Raw genomic sequence first — 25080 nt, 5'->3', positions numbered from 1 at the left:
GTTCACTTGGTGTGCTATTCTTTTTTTACGAGAATCTATTATATTTTTAAAAGTTTAAGTAATTAAAAATCATGTCTGTATCCCGAGTTGCCATCCCACGTAGAATATTTGAGATCACTCCCGGTTTATTTAAAAATAAAAACAACACCCGACCTTGAAAGAAATAGCTGTTTTATCAGTTACACACAGTGATAAGCAATGTCAGTTTCTACTTTTTCAACGTTGATTTAATGTATTTAGTTTGTACACAATACTCTTAAAGCCAAATCCTATCCCACGGAGTAAACAGCAACTTCCGTCTGAGGGACACATTAAAAAAACAAACAAACAAAAGAAACCATTTAGAAGTTCACTTTTTTTCTTTACTTGTGAAACACCGAACTGATTAACAGCATGGCTGTGAGCAGATTTTCGTATCGTAGAAAAGTTCCAGTTGCTCTGGACATGCCGGAGAAAGATAAAGAAAACTGCGGGTTTTACAGGTGAGGAGGGCGGTTTTTACAGGTGAGGTGGGCGTGGAGGGCTCATTAGAACTGGCTTAGCCTAATGTGGCATCACGTGTGCGTTTAGCGTGAAAGAGATGTAGATCTAGGCCTATGACAATAATAGAGTGGAATTAGCATGCTACTTTAGATCAGAGAGACTTCCGAAAAGTCTGGAAGCCGGATACTGACAAAACTAAAAGTACATGTTTTCTAGATAAATTATATGTCTCAGTGGCGTCGCTAGGTCGGGTGTCACCCGGTGCTTCACTTCGTGGTGTCACCCCCCTTCCCCAAGAAACAAATTATAAATAAATATATATATAGTTGGATGTTGCATTGTTTCTTCTATAGTTAGTATGTTTACGTCATGGTGTCACCCACACCCTCTTGTAATAATTATCAATTTATACTTAAAAGACTATTTTACTTTAATTTAAAGATTAATGGAACTGGCAAAAGAACATTTTTCTTTTGTATATTTTGCAATTTTTTGCCTTGGTGTCACCCCCCCCCCCCTAAATGGTGTCACCCGGTGCGGTTCGCACCCCCCTCCGCCCCGGCTACGCCTTTGATATGTCTTTCTATTGTGTCCGGGTGGATGTGCCCCCCCCCCCCACCCAACCCCGAAGAGATGCCTGAAAGAAACACTGTTACTGAAAATAAAATACCCACCGTAAATGTAAGCTACTGTCCATGTTAGGCCATCATATTGTAAATTTAGTTTCTCATCTGTTCATCTGTATGTTTGCTTCTGACACTTTAGATCATATGTCACAGTTAACACGCCGTGAACAGTTTGTAATGTTTGATCTACTAGCATCCTGTGATATTCTTGTGTGTGTGTGAGACAAAACAATTCCTTTATTTAAGAACCATCGTATGTGTGGGTGCCATTATGTGTGTGTGGATGCCATCGTGTGTGTGGGTGCCATTGTGTGTGTGGGTGCCATCGTGTGGGTACCATTGTGTGTGTGAGTACCATTGTGTGTGTGGGTGCCATTGTGTGTGTGGGTGCCATTGTGTGTGTGAGTGTCACCGTGTGTGGGTACCATTGTGTGTGTGAGTGTCATCGTGTGTGTTGGTGCTATCGTGTGTGTGGGTGCCATTGTGTGTGTGGGTGCCATTGTGTGTGTGGGTCCCATCGTGTGTGGGTACCATCGTGTGTGTGTGCCATCGTATGTGTGGGTGCCATCGTGTGTGTGTGGGTGCCATCGTGTCGTGTGTGCGGGTGAGACAAAATAATGCCTCTATTACAGAGCCATCGCATGGACAAGCCCAGTGCACCATATTCCAGTGTACCCAGATTGGCACCAGTTCCGACATGTGGCCTTCTACAAGGACGACGGCACGGAGAGGTGTGTTGTAGTTTTTGTTTGATTTTTGTCAATAGTCACAGCTTTTTTGTGATTGGTTAGTCGTTGTGTCTGCTTATAAATAAACCTTATGATTGGTTATTAGTTGTGTCTGCCTATAAATAAACCTTATGATTGGTTATTAGTTGTGTCTGTCTATAGTTGTGTGTGCCTATAAATTAAGCATGTCATTGGTTATTTACTTTTTCTCCCCGTGAATAAAGCTTGATTTGGTTCTTTCCTCCGTCTGCTCTACACCGTGTTCACAAAAAAAAATGTCTTAATGTTTGAGGTGCCACCAAGTACATTTAGACAATGTAAACACATTTTTAAAGTTAAGGACAATTTACGCTATGCTTCATGTGATGTGATACCAGCGCTTAAAGCTACGTTTTCCCTTCTTCATCCTAAAGTTGTGAGATAGAGGATGTCTGGTCCGACTATTTCCGTCAACAACATCACGTGAAGGCAGCCATAAGTCATCCAATCGGCACCCAGCCCAGCGATGTCCCAGAATTCAAAAGAAATGGCCACCAGAGAAATCTACAAAAGGTCAGAGAAAGTTGTAGATATGCCTGCATTAGCACTAATGTTCCTTAAAGGCATCTCTTTGGGGGAGCACGTCTACCACCCTCCCTCCAAACGAAATAGAATTTATATAGAAAATATATACTTTTCTTGTCCGCTCCCCACCCCGCCAGAAAATGTAGTCTCCCCCCTTCGCCGAAAGTTTCAAGCCCCCCCCCCCCCCCCTTAGAAAAAAGTCTGAAAGACACACTGATTAGCACATGCTCAGGGGTCGGCGTGGTCGAGTCGGTAAAGCTCATGGTTGCTAAACCGAAAAGTCTCGAGTTCGAACCCTCGGGCAGATGAGGCTCGTTAGCTGGGGACAGCCACTCTTCTAGGAGAGACAACTCCAAAATTAAACAACTGCTGCCTTGTAGTTTGTTCTTGGTTGGACAAAGGCTATGGAAGCAAATCCAAAAAGAAAAGCAGGCTGAAATCGGAGTCAATGGCCTCAATGGCGCATAACCAGTTGACACGTAACGCTTAATTGTGTTGGAGGCGTGGTCGAGTCGGCAAAAAGCTCATGGTTGATAAATTCGAACAGTCTCAAATTCAACCACACTGGCAGATAAATCTCGATCCCCTTCAACACTAATAATTAAGAACGAAGAAGAAGAAGAGCACATGCTCTGCGCTTGCACTGACCTGCCTGCATCCTAAATATAACGTCACGCCCATTTGACCCCCCCCCCCCCCGATTTGTGGCGATTACGTCACGCCCATTTGACCCCCCCCCCCCCCCCCCCCCCCCCGATTTGTGGCGATTACGTTAATATAGCCGTTCGCAGCATCAGGCCTATTGAAATGACGAATATGATTATGCCGACGTTTTAAAAGCTATTAAAAACAAATTTGTCGCGGATCTTGTATCACCAGGACCCGCCGATGTCGATGTTTCTGCACCCATACAACGCCCCCTGGCCCAAGCGAGACGCCAACATCCCGCCAGCCCGGTTCCCCAGAGGCGAGTACTACTCCTACTACCACGACGCTTTCAAATCTTCCAACCTCGTCCGTCATCGCCTGCTGCCACTTCCACAGAGGGTGGAGCCGCATGAGATTCCAGACATAACCCCAATGGTCAAGTCGAGAAACATCTACATAGACAAGTCAACGTGCTAGAAACGCAACGTATTGCAGCAATGTTTTACCTAACGCATCACAGTTTATCGCAGTTCAAAATTAATGTTCATCATCTAAATTGAGTATTTTAGTTGTTTTAAATAATGTAAACAAATTAAATTAAATCAATATCTTGATTAATTAACATAACGTTTAGATCAACTCTAGCTTTAGCTTATATTTTTATTGATGAAACGCACATTCACATTTCATACATGGAATTTACAAATTTCTTTTGAATTTCCTAAATTATTTCCCTGTTAATACAACACATCCAAAAAAAAACCAAAAAAAAAAAAAACGAAGCTCAACATTTGATTAATAACATTATTTCAACATATTTCTTGGATAGGTGACAGTCTTATAGTTGATTTTGATTGGCTATAGATCTACATGGGCTGGATTAAATGTAATAAACAAAACTAGGAAATTAGTGTCAAAACTTCGTGAAATTTGTTTTTAGATTTAGTGTTGCTACTTACATCTTTGCATGCGTTTCTTATTAAAAATTGTTTGTATGTTCAAATTGTTAAAGTAGGATAGTCCTATGGATAAAATTTGCAACAATAACAATCGAGTTCCTCTGTCAACTTGTCCTATTTGCTTGATTATTTATACTTTGAAACATTTGGATGTGGGGGAGGGGGTAGACGTTCTCCATGGGGGGGGGGGGGGGCAGTGTTTCTTCCAGGCATCTCTTCAGCTCTGCCCCCCCCCCCCCCCGAAGAAAAAAGTCTGGAAGAAACACATGGAAGCAGTGCCCACTGAAGAGATTCCTGAAAGAAACAAAAAGGTTGGCTAAGAAAGTTAAGGATGGGGGAGCAGACGAGGACAGAAAATGCCGTATTAACAAGGCTAGATGTGCCTTCAACTCACTGCGCCCGATGTGAAGGTGCACGGCCCTGTCACTCCGGAGCAAAATTGTGATTTTCAACACAAATGTCAAGGCAGTGCTGTTCTATGGCTCGGGGACTTGGAGGGTTACGAAGACAAATACTGATAGGCTACAGGCGTTCGTAAACAAATGCTTACGACATATACTTAAAATAAGATGGCCTGACAGAATATCAAACAAAGACCTGTGGCAAATTTTAAAGCAACAGCCAATAGAGAAAGATATCAAGGCCCGTAAATGGGGATGGATCGGACACACGTTAAGAATAGAAAAAGAAAATATTGCAAAACATGCTATGGACTGGAATCCCCAGGGAAAAAGGAAAGCCAAAGAAAACATGGAAAAGAACGGTTGAGGAAGAGGCGAAAACAGCTGGGCTCACATGGGCACAGATTAAGGGAGCAGCCCAAAATCGAGTCCGATGGAAATGTGTAGTTGCAGCCCTTTGCTCCCCAGGGGCCACAAAGGAATGATGATGATGTTGAAGAAAGTTAACTTAACATCATGATCATTGTAACGTTTACCTATCTACCAGCCAGATAGAAGGTGAACGTCCCCGGATTCTTTTTTCGGGGTCGTATGCAAATGACTTACAGCCTAAATGAATGAACACTAACTCAACAACACACTAGGGCTCGAATTCGATGTCTAGGGAAAACTAGTGATACTATTGAAGTTAACAACTCATTCAATCTGCATACAACCTTTAATAAGCGAACACAGTTGTGGCAGAACACTAGGTTAAACGAGATAAAGTATTTAATTTAGAAAATAACAAAACCCAACTTACTAAGCGTAAGAAAAAATACTATCACAGATTTTAACACTGTATAAAAATAGCCACGGGTCACACAACACTGCTATAGCTTCAAGAATCACTTGGCGACAAGTAATATTATACAAGAAGACTAAAACAACTTAAGAAAGCATTACACACTCAGGACTTAAGTTCTCTCACGTTCAAATGGTCAGAATCTATTGCCGGACAAAATGGACGGCTTGGTCATAATAGACCGCTTGATCAAGGTAGACTGCCTCGTGTTGCGTGTGTGCGATCCAGTTAAAGACTTATGCAACAGGGGAGGTTATCCTCAACTCATGTAGCCATTGGTTGGGATGGTCATCTGATCAGAATTAATCAATCAGATCTTGATGGAAAATTTCTGGGTCCTAGACACCCTTAATAAGACAGTGGAAAAACCCCAGTAGTTGCACCATCAATCCATATAAGGTATTATACAATGTCAAACTAAGAATGGAACATGACGAGACCTAAGTAGGTCACATCATTGATTCATGTATTGTTCATGTATAAACTATACAAAAAATATTTAAATGGTATATTCACTTTTTTCACTTAAAACAAACATCGATAACATTTAAAATATTTTAACGTACGACTTCTGTTGTTACATTTGTGTGAGCAGTTAGCAATCACAATGCGCGTTATACTTCTGAAAACAGTTTATCATTATGCGTGTTACACTTCTCTTGTTACACAGAAAATAGCAGTTAAAAATGCGATATACAATTTTTGTTTTGAGGTAGTTTCTTACATTGATGTACTAAGACCTTGAAATGAAATCCTTTTAAACACTGCGTGTAAAAATAATTATAAATGGGCTTTTAGCTTTTTAAAAAAAAACGGTTTGCTCCCCTTAGTAAGGGCGAAACTAAATTAGGCCTAGAGGATCTAGATCTCAAGGTTTCAACAAACTTTTAAAACTAGAGAGTTCTAAAGCAATTGTTATTTTAAGAAATAGGATGCTGTGTAGACAATAACATTAAAAGAGTAAGCAGTAAGAAGATCGTGACAAAAAATTGGATTTGAGCCAAATAAATTATAAATAGATCTACTGGAATAAATCTAGATCTAGATGTATGTGCTGTAAACTGTTATTGTTATAACTTATATAAGTTAGCCTACTTACTACTTACTTACTACTACTTAGTACTTATTTTTTTAGCCTAGTCCCTAACTTTAATTAATACTAACTTATTACTTTTAATATTAACTTAAGCCTGAAGCTAACTTAGTTAACTAAGTTAACTAAGTTAAGTTAACTTACTAGAAATCTAGTAGCTCTAGTTCTAGTAGTAGTACACTAGTTAACTACAATAACTACTATTGTTAAGGCTTTAATAGAAGTATATTAGTATATTGTAGTTAGTCTCATATAAATTCAATTTTCTTCAAATTATAAAAAGAATAGCATATAATTGTAGAGCTTTAAAAATGCAATCCAACAGTACCAATTTTATTAATTTAGCATAATCGGTTGATTAAATATAATTTTTTTAGTGTCGCAAATAAAATATATAGAAACGTGACCAAAAACGCAGGTAAAAAGTCAAATTCACTTGTTTTAAAGCTAGTAAGCAAGAAAAGACATGATTCTTTCTTACTATTGAAATCAGTTTGCTTATACCTACATTTTTTTACACCAAGGTGAAAGTAAATAGTTTATATAAATTTATAAAATGCCATTTATATAATTTATTGTATGTTTTGTGATGAATTTTCAATTGGAAAATACCGCATTTGGAAGCAGAAAGGTAAATTCTACACAACAGATGTTTGGAATGTTATAGATTATAGATCTAGGCCTATATCAAAATGTTTGTTTAATAAAATTCAATTAGAGTCCACCCATTTCTGATGGGTACCTGATATACATTGGGGAAATTAAAGGTAAAAAGTAAAGGCGGCTGTGAATATCGCTGACCACACGGACAATCACTTCATATGCCGAGGTCAAGAAACATGAACTCTACTTCATCTGCCAAATAGATTGCTTTGTCTACAGAGGAATTTTAATTAATGTTTACAGGGGCCTAATAAAATTGAGTTATGTTTGTAAAAACATTAGGCCTAAGCTTTAAAAACTTATTTTGGTCAATATCGGAAAAAATAAAAATCTTTTCGACTAAATGGGTTGAAAAAATCTTTGAATTTGTTTCATTGTTTGTTATTATATCTTGTAGTATTTAGAATTGAAGCTTTCTTTCTTAATTACAAATTGTATTAATTTCAAACCTTAATGTAATTTCTTTTTAATTCAGTATTAGCCTAAATTAATGTAAGGTAGGCTACAGAATTCAGATATTACCTATGGTTTTGTGATTTTTATATGTTTATAACATTTGTGTTTATGAAATGACCTAATGAAGTTATCAAGCAAACTGTTTTATTATTATTTTAATAGGCCTGCAAGTCATAAGTACAAAATATAGATAGATCTATCTAATCACTAGATCTAGGCCTAAGTTTAAGAAAAAACTACCAAAAGGGTTTGAAATACTTAAATATAGTACTAAAAGTAGCTATGTTTTGAAAAAAAAATATCTTAAACTGGAGACATTCAATTTAAAAGTCATTATAAAAACTCCACGATCTAGATTTATTTCTAGATCTCTAGTAGGAATACAGATTTAGAGGCTTTCCCATCAGTATCAATGTACTATCTTAGCTATGTGGGAGGTCAGTACGAGTTCACTGGGAAAAAAATCGGATCTGCCGTAGGGGGTGGGTTTAGTGCGCAAATGCTCCTGACCGATTGCCAAAAGGTACAGAAATTCTAAAGATACATTTTAAAAGAAAAATGGACGGCTGAACTGCAGTTATCAAAATATCTGTGTAAGTAGAAGTGTAAATAATAATATTTTACACAAATATAGCTGTCTTTTGCTAAATCTAGCTCAATTTCCACGAAAATCGCATCCGGTCGCAATAATTTTTATATCAGCTTGTCGGCCATTCAACGATCTATCACGTGTAGCAGACGCCAAACAGATTTACCCGTATGGTATTGCGCGAATGCTATTTTTAGCAACAGTGCCGAGACGCGATCGAAAAAAACGAACTAGAAAGTGGCCATAAAAAAGCGGGTCAGGGGAGGTAATTCAACTCGCGTTATGAGACTAGCTATATATTGAATTATTATATTGTGATATAAATATTGTAGATATCTGAATAATAAACCAAAATCAATGGCTAAATATTAAATAAATAAAAATATATCAATAGGCCAGAAATTAATTTTTAACAGCAGTGTTTGCGAGCAAGATTTGCTTTATAAACAGCGGGCATCTGTAAATTAAAGTGGTTTCCCCTGAATTGCACTATAATTTTAAAAAAGCAAGGAATTAGTAAGAATTTACTAAAAACTTAAAATGTTATATCTCTTTCTTTGCAGCTCATTTGTGTTATAGTTAAATATAATGGCCCCAAGTCGTACACCACAGGCTCCTGATGCTAGACGTCCAAGCAGAGGCCCAGGGGTCATTCAAGATAGGATAACACAGACACTGAGACGACGGAAAAAGACACCTGATTATAGTGCTGTGAATCCTATTGTGAAATACATTTTATTTTTCTTTAATTTCTTGTTCTTGGTATGTAGGCTTTGTTTAAAGCTTAACTTAATAATTAAGTGTATTTATTAGCCTATTATTATAATTCAATTATAGCCTAATATGGGACAGCATGGCCTAGTGGTAGAACACTATACTGCTAACCTGAAAGTCTGAAGTTTGAATCTTGGTTGAAGTCAGTATAGCGTCCTTGTTGAGTCCACCCAGCTCACCCATGGGTACCTAACTCACTTTGGGAAAGTAAAGGCTGCAGGACATAGTGCTGACCACACTATCCCTTTATATGCTGAGGTCATAGAAACTGGTGAACTCTACTTCATCTGCCCCATTGACCATCACTTTTGAAGAGGGAACTTTACTTTTCTTATTGCATAATAAGTAGGCTAAAGTAATTAAGATGTTTTTTTAATTAACAAGTTTAAGCCTATAGACTAGAAGTGAGTTAAATTTTAAAAGTAGTTAGATGTTAGTTAGTTTAACTTTAGTTTTTGTTTTTTTTCAGCTTGTGGGTATTGCATTTACAGCAGTGGGGATTTATATTTTGGTAGGAAAAACAAAGTCAGTGACCAGCTTCATTGACTTTATTTTTGACCCAGCTTGTATCCTATGCCTTTCTGGCTGTATCATTCTCTTTGTTGCTTTTTTTGGCTGTGGTGGAGCTTTGCGAGAATCAAGACTTTTTCTCAGAATCGTAAGTTTTAGTCTAACAAATAAATAGGAAATAAAGAGTTAAAACAGAAAATTATGTGTATTTTAATTACTTTTGTATTTATTGGTACACATTATTTTAATTTTCTGTTAATTTGTTTGTCTTATTAAATGTTATTTTATGACAAATTCTTATTTTTCCAGTACTACATCATCCTGAGCATCTTGCTGTTATTGGAGATTTTGTTGGTCATATTCATTTTTGTGTTTTACTTTGTGGATGGGGCATTTGCCAAAATTGGACTCTATCCTGAAAAAGCATTTACTGACGCTGTTAGTCGTTATAGAGATGACCCGGATATGCAAGGTTTTATAGACAACATTCAGGAGCTGGTAAGTATCCTTAAATGATTTATATTTGATCTCTTTTCTCATTGTAAACAATAGATACATCACATTTTTTTGCTAATTCTACACTGCAACTGGTGTTGGGATAACAGTTAAGTTTAAGAGTTGTTTGTTGTATTTACTAGCAATTTAATTGTCTATACACTTGTGTTTATTGGAGCTAAGAATAATGTAATAACCAAAAATTAACATTAAATACAGGAAATGTGTTCCACCAAAAATTCACTATTCACTTTTGGTCACTTTATTCTCATTTTTGTACATTTCCTAAATTATCTTAGTCACCTTAACTATTGTTCCCTTGTCTTTTATAACTGCATTTGAGCAAGGGAAAAATACATCACAGATATAAACCCACCTCGCTATCCCTAGGGGTTCTCTAAACAATTTCGTCCTATCTTTAAAATAACATGTAGCAATGCATCAGCCAAACTAAAGAGATTTTAAATGATTCTATTTGACAGTTATCGTGTTGTGGTGCCAGTAATGATGATGTGGGCTATTTAGACTGGAACAAGAATCCTTACTTTAAATGTAACTCTAGCAACCTAAGCCCTGAAGCATGCAGTGTCCCCTTTTCATGCTGTAAAATTAAGGAAGTAAGTATGTAAATACATGATTGTGCCAGTATAGTAAGTATGTAAATACATGATTGTACCAGTAGATTGACTAAGCCTAATGTGAAACACCAAGTTGACTGTTAAGCATCTACCAGTCCAATTAGCTTCAACATTACAAAAATATGATGCTTCTGTGAATTGATCTGGCAATATTAATCCTCTATTGACTGATGCATTTGAAATTATTGTTGCCCAATGACCTGTTGTCATTAATATCATCTGTCTGATATTAATCTTGAATATTTTCCAATTTTTTGTGGTGATGGAATTAAAAGTAAAAAGAGTTCCTTGTCAAACCTGAAAGCCCATGGAGTACGTGGCGTAGAGTTCATCTGTTTGTGGTGATGTAGAAACATCTGAATCATTAGGTTGTTAATGCCCTATTTTTATTTATGCCCATTTTTCTAAGCCCATATTGCAGAGTTAGTCAAAAACTGAGAAGTCAAATATAGAGCATGAAGGTGTTGTTGGGTTTTTCGTATTGCTCACCTGAGTTTTTTAACTGTAGGGAGATGCAATAAACTACAGATGTGGTGCAGATATGATGAAAGACTCAACAACTGACAGAGTAAGTTAACCCTTTACAACCTGAGCGGCAAAAACATTTTTAACTCCTATACAACCAAGCAAAGTGACACATCACTTTTATTAGGACAAATTATTTTAAAATATTCACATGTATTAAAAAATTGAGATAAAGCATCATATAGGAAATTGTCTAGTTTATTTGGCTTGCTTCTAAGTAGCCATATTATGTACAAGGAATAAATAAACATGATGTCATAAAAAAACAAAACCTTTACATTTATTTCAATGAAAAAATGTATATACTAGTCCGATCCTGAGAAATTTCAATTTCACTAAATATATTGGTTGTGTTATTCTTAAAAAAAAAAATTTAACTTTAAAAAAAGTAATAGAAAATTAACCACTAAAGAAAATATGTAAATTCAAATTAACTTATTATTTCTCGATTCAATTTGTGTCTTATTACTAATAAGACTTCTGTTAAAACACATAAATTATACAAAGATCAGGAGAACCATCAGTCTTTAGGCCACTAAAGAAAAATCTCCATTGGCAGCAATGGATTTTGCAGAACTTGAAAACAGTTCAAGCCTTATTAATCTTATGAGTGTTTGACTACATTAGATGGCACACTTGCATATTTTAGTTAAAAAGTTAATAATACATCTTTATTACAACTAGCTCTTAAGTAAAAGTAATGTAAATGCATTTTCTTAAATACTGACCTTTAACCCACAGTCTGCCATATATACACAAGGCTGTTTCAAGGGTCTCCAGGAAGTGATCAAAAACAATATCTGGATTGTTGGTGGAACAATTTTAGCCATCTTCATACCTCAGGTATTGTCCTTAATCTCTCACTGTCTCAGCCAGTAATACTGTAAGTTGATCAGTGCTCACCAGATTGGTACATTAGCTAACAACAGAGGTATAATTATAATTTTTTTTTCCAAACCCTCATCAGATCTGTTAAAAAAGGATTTAAAATTAAGAAAATTATTTTTGGAAACTGTTCTCTGTTGTATGTGTTGTTTAGTAATGAAGATTGAATGAAATTGAAAACATGGCTGAACATTTCTCTCTGCAGGCTTTCTTCATCTGTCTGGCCAAGGCACTCAATTCACAGATTGAGGAGCAGATGTCCAAGTGGTGATATGTTCCGGAATAAATGAACAAATACAGCAGATGAGTTTCAGACTTCTGTAGTTTTTAAATAGCTGGTAATATTTAGGTCATGGGTTAAAATGTGTATAAAATGTGTAGGCTTGTTTTTTTTTTTAGTTTTTTAATGTATATTAAACTTTGAATTTCTTTCTAAAAAAAGAAATACTTTTTTAAATACAAAATTTGATGGGTTTTTCAACATATCTATCTGGAATGTAATCATTAATGTTCTTATCTTTTTGTATAGTAACATTTAATTACCATATTTTGTTAATTTAAGATCTGTCATTTTTTTTATAGTATTGTTACCTAAAGTTCCATCAATATTTTCTGCCAGATTACATCATTAGATACTATAAGAGCACAAAAAATATTTCTTGTGTCATGTTTCAAATATTTTAGTTGTGGGTCCTAAAACTATTTGACCTTTGATCAGCAATTCACAGGAAATGGACTCCATGAAAATAAATTTTTACTTTACCAGTGTTTCAAATTTTAAAAAAATATAATTTTAAAAATCTATTTACAGATGTGGCTTATATGTGAAATTTGGACCTTATTAGTTTGGGAATTGTTGCTTTTTAAATTTGCTGTAAAATCATGGTTTTATGTGTTGTGAAAGTTTATAATTTGACATACATCAAAGGAAGACTAAAAATAACACAGACTGCTGAACTTAATTATGCTATGTACAATATATTTTATAATAATGCATCTATTTTCTTATGCTCTGGAGCTTTTTAAAATTTAAAAACCAATGTATTGATAATGTACAATTATTTTTCCTTGAATTAATATGTATAAGTAATTAATGTATGCAGATTGGTGTTAAAATGTTGATTGGGCTGTGGAGAGCTAGAGTGGATAAACTGGTTTCATTTACCATATAGACAATTAACTGACCTTACTCTATAGAAAATATATGGAACTGTTGTTTGGGTATAGTTTTTCTTGGCCTGTTGTTTGGGTATAGTTTTTCTTGTCTAGGAGATATTAATTATGGAATGCTGTTTTAGTTATTACTAATTCATCATTTCTGCAAAGCTGCTAGCTCCCCACAGCTATAGCCAGACCTCTAGCTCCCCACAGCTATAGCCAGACCTCTAGCCCCCCGCCCCCCCCACAGCTATAGCCAGACCTCACCCCCACAGCTATAGCCAGACCTCTAGCTCCCCACAGCTATAGCCAGACCTCTAGCTCCCCACAGCTATAACCAGACCTCTAGCTCCCCACAGCTATAGCCAGACCTCTAGCTCCACACAGCTATAGCCAGACCTCTAGTTCCCCACAGCTATAGCCAGACCTATAGACCCCCACAGCTATAGCCAGACCTCTAGCTCCCCACAGCTATAGCCAGACCTCTAGCTCCCCATGGCTATAGCCAGACCTCTAGCTCCCCACAGCTATATCCAGAGCTCACCCCCACAGCTATAGCCAGACCTCTAGCTCCCCACAGCTATATCCAGAGCTCACCCCCACAGCTATAGCCAGACCTCTAGCTCCCCACAGCTATATCCAGAGCTCACCCCCACAGCTATAGCCAGACCACTAGACCCCCACAGCTATAGCCAGACCTCACCCCCACAGCTATAGCCAGACCTCTAGCTCCCCACAGCTATATCCAGAGCTCACCCCCACAGCTATAGCCAGACCACTAGACCCCCACAGCTATAGCCAGACCTCACCCCCACAGCTATAGCCAGACCTCACCCCCACAGCTATAGCCAGACCTATAGACCCCCACAGCTATAGCCAGACCTCTAGCTTCCCACAGCTCAACGTGTCACTTGACTACTTAACGGCTGTGTATTACTCTAGTTTAAGTTATTTTAAAATGTTTTTATTTTTTTAGTGTGACTTGTTGGAGGGGAAGTTTTGCATTTCAAAGCTGAAGGTTAACAAAATAAAAAACTGAGCATCGGTGCTCCTTAGAGACTAATGTATCATTTTAGTCTAATTAATGATCAAATGTCAAGTCTTGTATGCTAACAAGTCTGTATTCATGCATTTTATGAGATTTATTTAATTTCTTTTATGTATTTCTCACTGAACATTGTTGATGTAATTTTTTGCGTTAATTGACTGGTTCAATCTACAACAAATTCTCTTGTAAAAAATTGTTATCTTCCTACTTGTAAATTACACATACCAGAAGTTGAAAGCTAGTCACTTGAAAAACATCAAAACAGGAGAGTTCTAATTTTTGTGTGTTAACATTTAGTTTGACTCATTAGGTGCTGGAGTTATCTGCCCTGTGCCTTGTTTACATCCAGTTTGATATCAAAAGATAAGCAACATCTACACATGTGAATTCACTTAAACTTGTGCTTTAGCATTACCTGTCACCAGATTTATCTATTTTTAAAGTCAACTTTATAATGACTCCATCTATCAACAATCAGAATCATAAACATTCCAAATAATCACTTTAAAAAAATTAACTTTCTTCTGTACTTCAAAATAAATATTTTATTTTTAAATGAGATTGTGTTAACATGGAGTTTTTTTTCACAAGGTAATCTTTGTGTGGCAGTTATCATTAACATATGAGACAAAAAGTTCTAAAATGTAAGAAAATATCTTAGGGTTGTGTTGATTTACATATTTTAATAACGTTTGGTTCCTTGACACTCACTGCTGGAATATTACAGTAAGCATAGGAGTGGTAGGTTACAGTGACCTGAGGAGTGGTAGGTTACAGTGACCTCAGGAGTGGTAGGTTACATTGACCTCAGGAGTGGTAGGTTACAGTGACCTCAGGAGTGGTAGGTTACATTGACCTCAGGAGTGGTAGGTTACATTGACCTCAGGAGTGGTAGGTTACAGTGACCTCAGGAGTGGTAGGTTACAGTGACCTCAGGAGTGGTAGGTTACAGTGACCTCAGGAGTGGTAGACTACAGTGACCTCAGGAGTGGTAGGTTACAGTGACCTCAGGAGTGGTAGGTTACAGTGACCTCAGGAGTGGTAGGTTACAGTGACCTCAGGAGTGGTAGGTTACAGTGACCTCAGGAGTGGTAGGTTACAGTGACCTCAGACACACCTTCGTATCAAGGTGGCCGCCCGCTTTAACGGCAAAGACATGCCTTAAGGGAAAGATATCTGCCCTCCATGGACAATGCAACTAGCATCTAAAGTCAATAGTTATGCGTCGGTCACACCTTAGTGATCAGGTGACAAATGCTGATTTAAACAACAGCGGTCATCGCGGAGCCAAGTTTGTCGTAGTGTACATGCAAGCAAAGCAGTATTAGTGGTGATTACTCAGCTATGGCCTCTTTCGTTACCTCGCAGAAAGGGTATAGGACATTCGTTTCTGGAGATTTATGTTTATAAAAGCCAGAAGAAGAGCAGCAGGCAAAGAGATTTGGAAATGTGAAGATAGAACATGTCGAGCAAGAGTTCACACAATACATGATAACATAAAATTGGAAAGGTGTGATCATAACAATGTACCTGCCGGCATAGAAACATAAGCGTTTCGTTTGTGTTGATGATGCAATAAAAAATAGTTTTACGTTACGAACCTAAAGACCCATTCACATTTTTGAAAAATATTTCACGTGTTTTGAACATTAATGTTGCATAGCTACCGTTACTTTATTTATTTTTTTATACATTATCATTTATTATACCTTTCAGGGGTAAGTTTGTTTTAATTTTAACTTTTAAAAATCAAATGCTATTAGAAAGATTAAGTTTAATACATTTTTGATGCTTTGTTAAGTTTAACAAATTCACTTTATTCACAATTATTATGCGTAGAAAAGTAAACAAAACCATATTGACAGTCAATAAAAAAAACAGTTCAAGTCAACTAAAATCATCGTACATACTATTAAAATTTTGCGGTGAGATATTTTGTCTGAGATCAATTTTCCATGGTATCATTTGTCCTGATATATTTTGTCCTGGTATCTTTTGTCCGTGAGATCAATTGTCCTTGAGATCATTTGTCCTGAGATCATTTGTCCTGAGATCATTTGTCATGGAACCATATATATATATATATATATATATATATATATATATATATATATATATATATATATATATATATATATATATATATATATATATATACATTTGTATATATATGTGTGTGTGTATTAAAAAATATTACTTTAATATTCTGTTTAGGATCTTGTGGTGCCAACAATTAATTTAGTTTGAAAATCTAAATCTCTCCCTGGCTAACGAGATCTCTAATAAAAAGTGAGAGGAAATGAGACTTAGCACTATTTGAAAATCAAAATTGCACAGGCGCGGATCCAAAGATGGCTTCAAACGCGGTAGATAGTAATATATAACTCATTACTCAATTATATACAGCCGAAATAAAGAATGTTGACTGCTACTTGGCATTACGAACTTATTTAATTGTTTTCTACATCAATTGTGTGACACCAAAATAAAAAGTCAAATTGACTGGTAAAAAGCATCCGACCTTTCCTAGTGAGGGAGGTTGGGGCGCATTTTCACCAAAGCGAGTACTTATATATAGGCCTAATTTGCAGATGCGGCGCAAATTTGATAGTTCGTCCTGGGCATCGAAATAGATCGCCATGCCTTTGTATATTATCCTGTTTAAAGTTTATAAAATATAACCAAAGTTATTAATTATTAGTACTTTTTACTAATGGAGAGTACACATTTTTGCGTCCCCCTGGGGATAGCGCCCTAGGCGACACCTAGTTCGCCCTATAGGTAGCGCCAGTCCTGGCGTTCTATAGAATACCTAGGAACTCTATAATAGTCGGCTTTCTCACTTTACCTAAAACATCCATAGTACGTATTCTCGAGATGGACTTATTATGGCGGCAACTGTCTAGGCCACATATGGCGCATATATATATATATATATATATATATATATATATATATATATATATATATATATATATATATATATATATATATATATATATTATATATATATGCCCCTTATATATGTATCTGTCATTGATCTGTTTTCATGGCACCTCTCCATTTATCCCCCCCCCCCCCCCACACACACACACACCTCACAGCGTCATGGTAACCTATACTAAGCTGCAGCGCGACGCGATAGCACGGCTGTTTATGGCATGAGTTGACACAGTGTAGAGAGTAACGACCGTCTAGATAGAACTCACACGACTTCTTATTTGAGACGCGTCTCCTTACGTCAGAGAGCATCGAGCGGCGCGCCATCGACTCGGCACGTGACCCACCTTCCTCGCGCTCTCTCTTCCATGCCATTAGCATAAAAAATTCCTACTTGTACTAGCGCGGTCCCGCGCGTGCTCTCGCCCTAGTTAGCCGTGTACCATAGACGTCATCATGCTGGCCGTAGAGGACGCTGGTGTTTTCTTCCTGCCCCATGTTTCTTGCAGTAATGGCCGCCGGAGTTTCTATTCAGCATTTAGCGGATGTTTGTTTACAACTAGTGTAGACCGTAAGTGTCGAATGTGATCTGCTGGGGTCTGCGGCACGGGTGAGGGGAACGATCCAAGCCTGGCCACGGAGCGCAGCAAAATTACCAGTGAGTGCGTGTGCGCCCCGGACGAGGGGGAACTATCACCCGTCTCCATGTTGTTACGTACACAAATGGCGGGCCTTGAGTTCTATGACGCTGTGCTCAACAACGACCTACAGCAGTTGAAGCGTCTGGTCGCCCAGCACAAACTCGATCTCAACGGCAAGTTCTTGGAGGTTCGGCGTAAGAACGACGCCGGCCTTTGTCCCATACACCTGGCCTCCTACCGGGGCCACACCTACATGCTCCAGTACTTGATAGAAGCCAAATGTGACGTCAACCACACAACTGGCACGCTGAGACGAACCGCCTTGCATTTTGCCGTCCAGAGTCATAAGATGGCCTGCATGCTTCTCCTTATAGGTGCCGGGGCCAAGCTGGACGCCAAAGACACGTTTGGGAATTCCCCTTGTCACTATGCGGCAGACGACGGCTACTGCCAGATCCTAGACGTGCTCATACGTCGTGGGGTCAACGTCAACAGCCAAGACATCACGTCGAAAACACCGCTGATGAAGGCCGTGCGTAACAACAAAACGGACGCTGTGCTTCGCTTATTGAGGGCCAGTGCAGACCTGAACATCACCGACCGGAACTGTGACATGGCCCTGCACTACGCGGCCAGAAACGGGTGTGTGGATATTAGTGATATTTTACTCTCCGCCGGCAGTTTAATCAATGTACAGAACTACTGGGGCAGGAGTCCTCTCATGGAGGCCGTCTGCTACAACCACAAGGAGGTGGTCCAGCTTCTCCTCAGTGCTAGCTGTGACGTCAATCGGAGGGAGTTCAAAACGGGTGACACCGCCTTGCACATCGCAATCAAACGAAACTACACGCGTGTCGTGGAGCTTCTGCTGGCGGCCGGAAGTCGTCATGACGTGTACAACCACCAGGGCGAGACGGCCGTGCATGACGCCGTGGCCGGCAACAAAATGGACATCACCTGGCTACTTATTGTCTACAACATTGACCTCGACGTCCCCGTTAAATATTTCCCCAACGGCGTCTATAAATCTGTTTTCAAACTAGCGGCCGAGAGAGGCCACTATAAGCTGTGTCGCCTGTTGGCCACCATCGGATACGTGGACTACTCGGCCCGGATGTACTTCTACGCTGGCTACGTCCAGGCCCGGCCAGGGGAGCAGGACGAGGCACTCCTGTGGCTTAGGACTGCCCTCAAGAGGGTCGTGCCGCTACAGCAGTTGTGCCGGAAGGTGATCCGCCGCCACGCCGGACACAATCTGTGGGAGAAGGTGGAGCTCCTGCCCGTGCCTCGCGCTCTCAAAGACTACGTGCTGATGAAAGATGTTCTGGAACACAAGAACGAGAGCGTGGTGTAAAGGTGTTGTTGGCTTTGTTATTTCCGCGCATGGATATCTCGTGAGAGTCACGTGCCCATGGAGACAGAGGACACCCCGTCAGTTGTTGTTCATGAAGCAAAATCCTAACATGCTAGTCATCTTCTAACCATGTAGTATGCTAATGATCTTCACCAAATATTGTACCCCACTCCGTGTTATCATCAGTTCGCATTTTTTTCTCATCCATGATTTAAAATGTCATTCACTTATTTAAGTATTGGTTCTTTGATAGTTGACCTTTTTGCGAGAAATCGGCAACTAGAATTCCCTATTGTCATAGTAAATGACGTGACTTAACCGAAGGCATAAAATCCGATAGTTTTACGAATGCTTTAGAGTGGTATAACACACTAGTCCTGGTTACGTAAACACGAGAGTGAACATGTTCCTTAGACGCCCACAAATACAGTAGGTTTAATCCAGCTCAGTGATTGGTCCCCTTTCCACTTCTGCTAGGTTACAGTAATCACATGGATATGCTCGACTTAACAGTCAGTCTTAAATTTTTTCCTATATTTCTTTTAGAATTTCCCTCTAATTTGTAATGGGTTTCACTAGTCTAAAAATTTAAATATCATGCTCTCAACAGTTATTTTTAAAAAAAAACACTTTTATTCACAGTTTTCATACCAACACATCGTTAACCTATCACACATACATACTACACAAACATACCACACAGACATACTACACAAGCATACCACAACGACATACTACATAAATACATATGACACAAACTTACTACCCATACATACTACACAAACATACTCGTACATACTTCATAAACTACAGCACATACATACCACGTATGTAATCAGGACATACAAGTTGGACAAGCATACACATACATCAGTACATAAAAACCAAACATACCAACAAGCTATCCAGACATATAATAATGACATACAGCTCAGACAATGACATACAAGTCGATGACATACACCTCAGACAATGACATACACCTCAGACAATGACATATACCTAAGACAATGACAAACATCTCAGACAATGACAAACATCTCAGACAATGACATACACTCAGACAATGACATACACCTCAGACAATGACATACACTCAGACAATGACATATACCTAAGACAATGACATACACCTCAGACAATGACATACACCTCAGACAATGACATACACCTCAGACAATGACATACACCCCAGACAATGACATACAACTAAAAAAGGCGAGACAGTTAAGACAACCCGAACAACCAAAGTATCCTGACCAACACAAACCATGTACCATCCTGACATATATTCCCTTGACATATATTCCACACATATATCCAGACCAGCAACACGTTTGCCATCCACACATACATATATGTAAGATAGATCATAAGTTATACATGGCAAAATGTTTGCTAAATTAGAATAAAGTAAAGCAAGCTCATAGAAATATATAACAATCTTGTATACCATACCATATGACAATATCAGAAACCACTACCCACCCCTTCGTATCATATAGTTTGTGCAGAATCGCTTAGACAAACTTAGTAAAATTATTTTACGAATATACTAGTTAAACAAAGTTACCATTCCGATACAAAGTTAAGTGAACATCTGTTAGATACATCCTGCCTAATTTGATATCTAAAAGTTTCATGTTTTTCTACACACCTCTGTGTCTGAAAGCTAAAATTGTTTTATCAAACTAGCTCAAAGGTTTCCTCCACCTGTGTGATGTAACACCTCCACCTGTGTGACGTCACGTGAACGCCACCTGTGTAATGTAATCTTACACCCACATATGTGACGTCACCTTACTTCCACCTACTTACCTGTGTAGGGGGATTAAATCGGTTAAATGTTGTGACGTATTTCTGGCTAATTGTTGTAAATTGACAGGTGTGAAGGTGTAATGACATTTAGTAATTAAGGTCAAAGCCTTAACACACGTCATGTTTAAGATTTATAATCCCCCTCTTGCCCTACACCCACCTTCACGACTAAGTACTGGGAACAGTTGATGGGGGAACAGTGTTAGAATTAAAATAATCAGATTGTTTTTAAGGCAGTTAAATAAAATTGGAGGTAGTTATTGCCTAACTAAACAAATTCTGATTTAGCCAAACTTTTATTCTAGAATCAGCGTCTGAGTAAGGGAAATGCAAACAAAAATAAACCAGATTAAAAAAAAATCTCATCCTCCATTGTGAATACATGAGCTGGCATAACACTCGCTGTTACCGTGCCGTGAAATCGATTCTCTAAAAGCATCGCTACGTCAGAGGGCGTTGGCATCGATACCGTACCGTGTTGAGTGGGAAGTAGGTTGGCCTTATCTATCAACAAAATTTGTATTCGCCAAACCCGATTCTCGTTAAAGCTTCACGCCACTGTTTCAGCCCAGTCTACAGTTAGCTTGGGTGGGGGCTAGACTCTAGGATACAGGCGGGGAGGGTGGCGGTGTGTAGAGCCCCGCCCTTGGTGTTAATCGATGGTTCTCGTTTTGACAATATACGAGTTGTGTCCCCTGCATACAGCTCACTTTAGCCATTCCAAATCCAGAAGATTCTTACATGTCTCCATTCATTTTGTTTGTACATAAATCTAAAGCTTATTAAGAAGAAAAAACACATATGATTTTTAATATAAGAAAAAGTCGGACTACTCAAGGCATACGACCTACCTATAAATCCCATCAAGTGGAGTTAAAATTTAAATTAATTAATCTTTTTTTTTTTTGTAAATCATAAATGCATAGAATTAGAATGCCTACTTTGACTCTCTAAAAATAGACCCAGGTCATAACACAGAGATGTTTACTAGTAACCAATGGCAACTATATAGCGCACGTGCTGGATAATTATTTTTAGAATTGTTATATTAACGTTAATTTATCAACACATTTACGTGGCCATAAAAAGGCTTATCGGACTAACCTGCATTGAATGAGCTTAACTCTAGGTGTAGCATATAAGTTAATATAACCTAGAGTTCTATCAGTATTGCTTTTTGACGAGTCTCGTTTACAATACAAAGTTGGTTAAGTTTCAATAGCACTAGGGTGGGACAACCACGTGATTAGCACGTGACAGATTCTAGACATTTTCCGTCCGAGATCGACGACGACATTCCAAAACTTTTTTAGCTTCAGCTTTAGTCACTTTTTAAAACTAGTGTGTACAGCGCCATCTTTCAGAAGGTTTTAAGTTTGCTGAAACAGTAGATTGTGGCCCTTGCAAAGTTAGCATACAAGGGAAACAAATCTATGTAACTTAAATGTTAGGTTTTATTTTTGTTAACATGTTTATTTTGTTTCATATTTGAGCAATTCATACCGTTAGAATTTTTATTTTAAGCTTATGTAAGTTGTAAGTGGTTGTTGTGAAATGGGTGTAATTATTTTATCATTCCAAAAAATAGCAGAAGTCTAAGCATTTGACGCCCACTTGAAGTCGAAATAACTCAAAAATTGTATAGATCTAATAAATCTCAACATTTTTCATTAATCAATGCTGGGAAAGTCTTGTATTATCCATATGGGCCTACGGCCCTACACTTCGAAATATTAACCTTTGTCAAACAGTACCAGATTAAACAGGCAACCCATGTCATACACGACAAGCCAATACAGGTAGTCACTGACAGAAAGACTGAGACAGTCAACAGTAGACTAGATAGGCAGGTAAAAATTATTCATGCATTGAATAGAGTCAATAGACATTTACCACAACTAGAAATAATAGTGCTGACAAAGAGGTTTTCAAATCTCATCAATAATAAATAATTGTTTTTAAACACATAAACGTATATTTGTAATTTGAAAAATGAATTTGATTTTTATAAACCATTCTTACTGTTTCTGAGTGGTAGAGAAACTGCGTTCTCTGTGGGTGACTGTCACAATCTCACCAGCAGATTATTTATATCTCATTCAATAATATGTACTAGGTTTATTAAAATGTCATATTTTGTTATTGTTTTCATAACATGTCACAACTTATTTGTCACACTTGATCAGATGGTACTGACCATGTTAAGATTTTGCTTCTTAATTAGACGGAGTCGGGTAATTGATGTCTTTGCTCATACACAAATGTTACAATTTAACAAAGAAAATGTAAACAATATAAAATGCCTAAAAATACAAAACAAATTTTTTCTCTCTACATTTTTGTTATTCATTTCTACTTGTTTCGTTTAATATTAACTGTCCTGTGGGGAAACATTTTATGTATACACATGACGACGATTTTCTGTCTTTTGTTTAAAGTTGGGCCATGTTTCTGAGGTTAGTTGTCTTATTGTCTCCAGACAGGCCAGGATATGATATCCACATGAAAATGGCTTTTTTTTTTTGTTGTATAAGGGAGATCACTCATTGCTACACATACCGGAAAACTTTGAGTATTCGGTCCTGTTATAAAATATTTTTTCACAACTTGATCAACAACTTGATCAACAAATATTCTAACATTTTACATAACAAATAGATTTGCTCTGATTTTGAATATTTTTTTTTGAGAGTAGAAATTCCCCATCACTTAAAATAAGGGTACGTATGCACATCGGTAAGATATTAACTGAGCACAAAGTCTTATCATTAAGTGTTACGATGTGGTTGGTACCAGAGTTGATATACTGTGGTAAGTTGGTCATGATGTAAGTGATGTGGTTGGCAGTGTCATGTTATATCAGGTGTTGTTGGCAGTGTCATGTTATATCAGGTGTTGTTGGCAGTGTCATGTTATATCAGGTGTTGTTGGCAGTGTTATGTTATATCAGGTGTTGTTGGCAGTGTCATGTTATATCATGTGTTGTTGGCAGTGTCATGTTATATTATGTGTTGTTGGCAGTGTTATGTTCGATTTGATTGACAGATGTTGTGGTTTGGCTGTTTTAAAAATGTCTGGTATTGATATATCTGATTAAGAATATGTTGTCTAATCAAATGTGGTAGACATTGTTATATCTTTCGTGTTCATATAAGTTCTATTTGGAAGAGTTATATCTGATGTCATTGACAGTTATAAATGATGTGGTTGGTAGTGTTATTTCGTAGGTTGGTTATAGGCTACATGATGTGGCGGGTTGGCTCGCCCATAAATAACAAGATCCGCCTTTCACAAAAATGTAATGTTTTTGGTAGCGAGAGCTTAATCTAAAATAAAGTAAAAGTTTAATCAGATGAGCTGAAACACAGATTATAACACAAGTTATAGGCTTTTGAAACATTGAAAGTAGAATAAGTTCCACTTTCGATTATCGGAAATCGCTGAATAGTTGATACAGAACTACAAAATTGATATAATACTTATATATGAAATTTCATCAACCTAGCTGTAACGGTACTCAAGTTATCGTATTCACAGACACACATGCACAGACACACACGCTGACAGAATTGCAAAGCCCAGTTTTTCAGACTCGATTAAGCATAAAACGTAAAATTTTGGATAAATCTGGACATAAAATTTTTGGCCGATTAAAAACTGTCAAAATTTCATGTGATTTTTGTGCACGATTACAATACTTTCTGTATACTCTGTATACGAGAAAGTAAAAAAAACAGCATTGAAAATTATTTTAAACTACTGACGTAAGCAGCCTTGTCATCTCTGTCTAAAGGAGCTGGTGAAAACCTGGTAGTGGCGAGTTCCTTCAAGCTGTTTTTGTTTCTTTCTCATTCAGCTGTTTTAGACTGAGTCCCATCGAGTACGGTACACAAACAATTCACGCAGTCAAATGTGGTAGGTCTATAGATATATTTATAATGTAAGAGAAAATAATTAGTCTTAAAACATCTCTATACTCTGGTCCTATTTAATTGTAATTGATGTTTTCAATAAAACATTTGCCACAACACGTGGATCTTCCGCAAACAACCAAGTCACTCATTTTAAGGTTATTAGGCACACACTAACAGTGGCGTAGGCAGGATTTCGGGATGTCCCGAAATGCATTCCGTAACGTTTTTTGAAAATATGTAGTTTTGTGATACTCATTATTTTGAAATTCAAAACATTGAAAGCAACACGGGCGCACTACGCCAGTAAATTAACAAGAGAACTGTCA

General features: G+C 37.6%; 3 protein-coding genes across 3 annotated transcripts; all 3 read left to right on the top strand.

Annotated features, from left to right (window-relative positions):
• Positions 1-275: 275 nt before the first annotated feature.
• Positions 276-3817, top strand: LOC131952805 (uncharacterized). The gene is made up of 4 exons (XM_059315660.1): positions 276-482; positions 1742-1840; positions 2251-2389; positions 3281-3817. Exons 1-4 carry the CDS (start codon positions 394-396, stop codon positions 3524-3526), a joined length of 573 nt encoding a protein of 190 aa, XP_059171643.1. The 5' UTR covers positions 276-393; the 3' UTR covers positions 3527-3817.
• A 2362-nt stretch (positions 3818-6179) lies between these two features.
• Positions 6180-13264, top strand: LOC131952803 (tetraspanin-33). Its single transcript, XM_059315657.1, has 8 exons — positions 6180-6300; positions 8618-8816; positions 9298-9486; positions 9648-9836; positions 10316-10450; positions 10980-11039; positions 11738-11839; positions 12087-13264. The coding sequence occupies exons 2-8, from the start codon at positions 8643-8645 to the stop codon at positions 12150-12152; spliced, it is 915 nt and encodes a 304-aa protein (XP_059171640.1). The 5' UTR covers positions 6180-6300; positions 8618-8642; the 3' UTR covers positions 12153-13264.
• Positions 13265-17477: 4213 nt separating this feature from the next.
• On the top strand, positions 17478-23174 carry LOC131952799 (putative ankyrin repeat protein RF_0381). The gene has a single exon (XM_059315648.1). It carries the CDS (start codon positions 17733-17735, stop codon positions 19020-19022), a length of 1290 nt encoding a protein of 429 aa, XP_059171631.1. The 5' UTR covers positions 17478-17732; the 3' UTR covers positions 19023-23174.
• Positions 23175-25080: the final 1906 nt, after the last annotated feature.

Source organism: Physella acuta, unplaced genomic scaffold (genome assembly GCF_028476545.2).
Source record: "Physella acuta isolate Inbredline_101_S28 unplaced genomic scaffold, ASM2847654v3 ptg000890l, whole genome shotgun sequence".
NCBI lineage: Eukaryota > Metazoa > Mollusca > Gastropoda > Physidae > Physella > Physella acuta.
The sequence above is the reverse complement of the archived record's forward strand: the minus strand, read 5'-3'. Positions and strand labels throughout refer to the sequence as shown.